At 39.5% G+C, this 6,341-nt stretch overlaps 2 protein-coding genes across 2 annotated transcripts; both read right to left on the bottom strand.

Annotated features, from left to right (window-relative positions):
* Positions 1-585: 585 nt before the first annotated feature.
* LOC103340352 (Tetratricopeptide repeat (TPR)-like superfamily protein) lies at positions 586-3,593 on the bottom strand. Its single transcript, XM_008243756.3, has 2 exons — positions 2,072-3,593; positions 586-1,266 (listed from the first exon to the last, which is right to left on the bottom strand). Exon 1 carries the CDS (start codon positions 3,467-3,469, stop codon positions 2,075-2,077), a length of 1,395 nt encoding a protein of 464 aa, XP_008241978.1. The 5' UTR covers positions 3,470-3,593; the 3' UTR covers positions 586-1,266; positions 2,072-2,074.
* A 444-nt stretch (positions 3,594-4,037) lies between these two features.
* LOC148914596 (endochitinase-like) lies at positions 4,038-5,395 on the bottom strand. The gene is made up of 3 exons (XM_089042373.1): positions 4,904-5,395; positions 4,626-4,776; positions 4,038-4,532 (listed from the first exon to the last, which is right to left on the bottom strand). The coding sequence occupies exons 1-3, from the start codon at positions 5,331-5,333 to the stop codon at positions 4,154-4,156; spliced, it is 960 nt and encodes a 319-aa protein (XP_088898499.1). The 5' UTR covers positions 5,334-5,395; the 3' UTR covers positions 4,038-4,153.
* Positions 5,396-6,341: the final 946 nt, after the last annotated feature.

Genomic DNA, 6,341 nt, shown 5'->3' with positions numbered 1-6,341 from the left:
AGAATCTAGCTAGGCTTTGCTAGCCAAATTAACTAGGTACGTCTAACCAAAATGGTCTGGTTCATCCAATCAAGTAACCACTCGATTTCCGTATCATTTTTTGTACCATACAATTAGCACTAAGGTGGCAGAAAACCCATTTGTTTATTCACAGACAAAGAGACATTTTGACCCTCTTTTTAATTACTTTTTATTCCCAAAAAACAAGCATTATAGTTAAACATTTTTGGGTTAAGAGGGGCGGCAGGTTGTTGGCAGTTACTGTCACAAAAGAGCCTAAACCTCAGGAGTCAGAAATGCCCACATTTTGTAATTTGCGTCACATGCACTTTGCATAACCATGTTGGAAGGACGCAAACCTAGCAACCTTAAATCACAGACAGAGTAATGCTACACTCTTTTTTCATTAGAAGACCGCTAATTGATGCATTTTTAAGGGCACCCTTTTCTGCCTTTGCCAAATTGTGTTCACTGATCAATAAACAATCTAATTTGATTTGATTTTTTTCTTTTCTTTTTGGGTTTCAGATTTTCATTGTCATTGAACAAAACTGCAGAGACAGAAATGCCCATGTCCACCTGTGGTTAAAACTTAAATGGGGGATATATTAGAAAATAAGAAATATATGATATTCCCATGCAATGGTACATACAAATACAGAATTTGGGTCTTATTCTATTCCTTTCCATAAAATTCAAAAAAGCCACAATTACAAAGAATAGATATAAATGCCTTTTGACTTACTTAACAAAAATCTGTGTGTGGATAACAGCAGACAGTACAGCTCCCCAGAGTAGTAGGCTAGTAGCAGATCAACAATCAATAGCAGAGAGTGACTGATGCCATCCAGGGGGAGAAGTTTTGCTGCGACCATGGTGATTTAGTTGGCGGATGATTTGCACATAGGATAACTTTTGTCTGGATGGTGAATACAAAATGGGGTTGAGTTTTCTTAAGGTTATTAATGCTGGTCGATAATCTGCCTCTGCTATATGCTCAAACTGGTCCTGTAAATTGCAATTTGTTGCAGCATCACGGAATTATAGATCTTGGGGATAACGGCTAGATGTATGAACCTTCCCCATCGCTTCACGTCCAGGACAGGCCTTCCACTCGAGGGATTTTGTTATCATTGCCGTTCACCATAACAGTTGTTTGTCCTGGTGCAGATAGATTGCAGGAGTGCTAATATGTTACATTCAGCTTTCTTGCTTCACCAAGGATGACTCTTGAAAACTTAAACCTACAACAGCCCCGTAACAAACCTGGTGGCCCAAAATAACAAGAAGTGTTTCGATTTAGTCGGGATATTGTATGATGAAAGATATACGTAATGGCCTTACGTGCATAATAATAGAAAAGAAAAACCACAATTCACATTTCGAGCCTTAATAGAGCACAACTAGTGAAAGCCACATAATCATATTATACGGACATCAACTACATATAAGCATTGATGTGAAAAAGGTTCTACTCTTTCAACATTCACTCTTGAAGGGATCAAGACAAGAGGGTTCAAAATCGTGATTACAGTTGTGTCAATCCAAGATATGACAACTGTAGGCATTTGGAAGATGACAAACTTACAATTTCAAATTTAACAACCAAACAGCTCCAATAATCCTAAAACTAGGTAACCAGAAAGCATACAAATCCAAGCAGCATTAACTTTAGCATATCTCAGAGACAAAACATCTGTACATATTTAAGTGTTGCCAAAAGGGATTCACTTCAGTACCTTTAAACTCATGTAATATATCTCTTCAAGGAAACAATAAATTAAACAAACACAACCGGCTTAATGTCATTTGCTTAACCTTGAGTCTTACAGTTTCACTTTCACTGAAATTAACAAGTTTAGTCGTTACTGAAAACAAAACAACAGCACAATCCAACCTTTGAAAGTTTCATAAATTTAGAAAAACCAGAGGCCACTGTTGCCAATATGGGAATTGATAAACATCACTGTGGCATCTTGAGTTACAAGGATACAATCAATCACAGAACATTTGAAAACACTACTGGAATTCACGGACAAAATATGGTTGTTATAGAAAATAGAGAAAATACCAGTTAGGTAGCAAGGCCTTGTTCCCTTGCTTTCTTAAGCCACTTCAGTGTACCCTCCAAAGTTGTATAAGCAGCAACATCAGTTACGCTCTTACTCTCAACTGCATAATCAAACACTTCATAAGCATCTGCCACCCTCCCCTCCCTACAAAGTGCCCTCACAAGTGTAGCATAAGAAGCTGTATCAAGCTTCATCCCACATTCTTTCATCACACCATACAAGTCTAACCCTTTCTCTAACAATTTTGCTTTACACAATCCATGAAGCAACGTATTATACGTGCAAACATTCGGTTCGCACCCCTTTTCTTGCATCTCCTCCAACAACCCTAATGCACCCAAGACATCCCCTTTCCGACACAATCCATTCATCAATGAAGTGTATGTCACCGCATCCGGGAAATGACCCATCTCAACCATGACACCCAAATACTTCTTAGCCTCAACAACTCGCCCACATTTTGATAACCCAAAAATCAAAGTATTATACGTTACAAGATCAGGCTCCACACCATTCTCCTTCATTTTCTTCAAAACCTCAAGTGCCTCATTGCCCAAATTCAACCTACAACAACCTTTCATAATTGTATTGTAAATATAGCAATCAGGCCTAAATCCCTCCTTAGCCAACACATCCACTAGCCTAGTAGCCTCACGTAAATTCTCTCTATTAGTCACATTGTCAATCAAAATTGTATAAGTGATAATATCAGGCTTCAAACCGAAAGACGTTTTAAATTCTTCAATGAAATCATAAACAGTACTCACAGCACTTGACTTGCAGAGACACTTAACAAGAAAATTGTAGGTATAAGAATCCGGTGCTGCGTTTTTAAGCGACATTTCTTTGACCAATTCCACGGCAAGGCCAACATTACCAGATGAACAGAGTGACCGGACTGCGATATCCGTGGTGACCTTATCGGGACTGAAGCCATTGGTGAGCATAAAGTTGAGGACTTGGTGTACGGGTTTGAGGGTCTGATCAGGTGCTTTGCAGGACTGGGAAAGCAAAACGTGGTAGGTCGATCGGTCGGGAGAGAAAGGAGGGTGGGTTTTGATCATGTGGTTGAAGAGAGAGATGGAGTCATTGAGGGTGGAGATTGAGGCATAGGATTGGAGGAGGGCGTTGTGGACGCGAAGGTCAAGTGGGACTTTTGTGGTGGTGACGATGGAGTTGAAGACCTTCTTCGCGTCTGAGAGGTTGGCGGAGGTGAAGGGGTTTCTGAAGGTTGGTTCTCTGGTTTTCTCGGAAAGTTGGGGTGGGATTTTCTTGGTGGTTTTCTTGGGAAAGTGATGGGTTCTGTGAGATGGGGACTCGTTTGGGACTAAAGAAGATGGTTTTTTGATAAGTGAGGTTGAAACTGAGGACCTAAGTGATGGTGGGATTTTCCCCATTTCTTCTTCTTCTTCTTCTTCTTCTTTGGTGGGTGGAAGCTCTGTGCTGGTGAAGGTGTTAGGGTTTTGCAGGGGTTTGAGATTTGGGGATTGCGGGTGCTGTGATGGGTCATGGGGAGGTTTACTCCTTTAGGTTCGTTATTTACATTGTTAGCGACAAGGCCCGGTTTTTTGCAATGGCCCAAAATGAAAAGCCTGGATGTTGATGAAAAACGACATATCGTAAATTGCAAAAGATTATGACCTTAATAAATTTAGAGAGCAAGTGGAGTAAGTAACAAATTGAATGAAATTACCATATGCCTTTAATTTTAAAGTTAGTTATTACAGTTGTCCTTTAGTATATTTATTTAGAGGATGTTTGTTTAAGTTTCATGGCAATTGAATCAAACAAAGAACAATGCTCTGATATTTTATATAATTATTGACAAGTGAGTAGTATAAGGTTAACTGATAACTCAAATATTTAAAATTATTTACTCTTTCATTCGGTGTTTGTTGCTCTCAATTTTTTGTTGTTGTTGTTGTTGTTGTAATATCACTTGTATTTAAAGAAAATTAGTGCAAATGCTAAGCAACAAGCTTTTATTTATGAAATAGAAACGAGACATTTCCTATTACATAGGATGATTATTGTATTATTTGGTACACCGTGCATAAGATTATTTTAGCCTTTTGTCTTTTTTAGGCAACAGGCCCAAAAGGACTTTGTTTATAACAATCCAAGTTGTCCCCTGGGCTCACTCCCAAAATCTCAGAATACCTTCTGTAGAACCCAATCCTATTAGCCACCATATCATTTGGGCCATGCCCACATTCTTTCCCACCGTTGATTATATTGGTGATCACTCCATACCCGGGGACCCGACCCGCTGATCTGTCTGCAGCAGATGGGCTCCACCTGCCAGTAATGACGTCATGGCTCGATGGCTTGTTTCCCTGTGGGGTCATCCAGAACCATATAGCTGTGCTGAATGATACAACCGGGTCAGTGGCCACCAGATCCGGATTGGCTAACAGATCCTTTCTGATTGCTTTACCCGCTGGACCATAGTTGTAGTTGCTAGAAGAAAAGTCAACAAATAAACAAGTCAGTCAAAGTCAACAAGTCAATGGACCCGAACTTGTTGTGTGAAGATATACGAGAGAGACTTACTGCGTGAGTTGGATGGGTCCTCTGCCATAATATTTCTTGCCGGGAGCGCATGGGTATTCGGCGGATTGTTTACAATTTACATCTTGTTTCTTTTCATTGATAAAGCAATATCCCCATGCATATGGTCCATCTGGTGCAGTTTCCCATCCTCCTGCATAATCAAATTCACATATTTTAAGATGCTTATTGATTCATCGTGATAGGGTTAAGAGAGAATCGCGTAAGAATTCGTAGTTTTATACCAAACAAACAATCATGACCAATACTAGAGTACTGACCAGTAGTCTCATGAGAGGTTTGACCCAAGAAAGCAGCAAGCTCCCTCTTCCTTGCAGTAACATCACCAGTTGTGCCGAACCCGTTGAAAGTCCGAGCAGCGGCAATGAAAGCATCATACTTGTAGAACCCTTTACTTTCGCAGTCCGCGTGATTTCGATGCTTAAGCATCTGGTCAAAAACAGCTGAGCTAACGACGCTGCTGACATCACCACCACCGCCACCACTTGGGGTTGGGGTTGGTTTAGGGGTCGAGGCACATTGGCTCTGGCAACCAGTGGCGCAATAATCAGCTGTGGTGCCGCACCACCCATGTGCGCTGCAGCACAGCCCATTGGGGCACACTGCATTTCCAGCTTGCCTCCCACATTGCTCTGCTGAGATCCCTAACAGCAAAGCTAGGGATAAAATGATAAGACTCTGTAACTTCATTTTCCTTTTCTGAAAGTGTTTGATGTCTTTTTAATCTGTGGATTGGGTTTCGCGGGGATGTGTACATATAGCATAGCGAGGAAGCGGTTTTGTTTGACTACTTTCTCAAATTGGCAAAGTACCCACCCCATTAATTGTATTTGCTTTTTTCTTGTAAGTTTGTTTAGTTGTGGAAATTGCACAAGAGGGTTATTTTTAGTGACGGTGTATTTGGGCAGGGTGCTAGAAAATATCTGAAAAGTTTGCGTACGGATTGACTAGTTCCCCTCAAAACAAGTCAATCGATTGAAATTTCAAAATTGAAGGATAAGGGCAGGAACTTTTTATTTTGTCTATGTAAAAATATGTCTGGCTACAGGAAAAGGAAAATATCAGAGGATATGTCAGTTTACGTGGGGTAATGGGAACTATTTGAAATCACAAACTTGCAAAAGGGATTTCCTTATCAATAAGAGGAGAAAAAGTTATAATAGATGAGAATATCACTATTTTGTTATTATTAGTTAATAACGTTATAACACGTGTGATAACACTTTCACAAAACAAAGTATTATTAGTCAGGAATAGCAAGATAGTATTATCCCTATTGCAACTAAATTTTTCTCCGATTAGAGTTACCTCATCATTATGCCTTACTCTAAGTGGAGATAGGATTATTTTTTATTTGTGAAAAAAATATAGCATTATATTGATTAGTGATAAGTGTTGGAAAAATTGGTTTAACCAATAACTTTTCGTTTAGCTAAAAAAAAACAAAAAATTTTCAGTCACGAGCGGCTAGCCGATCATTTAGGTGAGAAATTGAATGCCAACTTTGCCAAGTACCGTTTTTGTTTGAAGAGAAAAGCATACACGGATGAATATTGTTCCTTGGTCTGCCCACAAACAAGAAGGAAATGAAATTGTTCAGAGGACTATATGTTAACTCTTGGGCTTGGGCCCGGGTAGCATTATTTTGGGCTGAAATTTTATATGTTATTTTTTTATTATGACTTTTCAATTTCAATG

Source organism: Prunus mume, linkage group LG8, assembly GCF_029339155.1.
Source record: "Prunus mume cultivar Tortuosa linkage group LG8, ASM2933915v1, whole genome shotgun sequence".
Classification (NCBI taxonomy): Eukaryota; Viridiplantae; Streptophyta; class Magnoliopsida; order Rosales; family Rosaceae; genus Prunus; species Prunus mume.
Note: the sequence above shows the minus strand (reverse complement) of the source record. Positions and strands in the feature narration are given on the sequence as shown.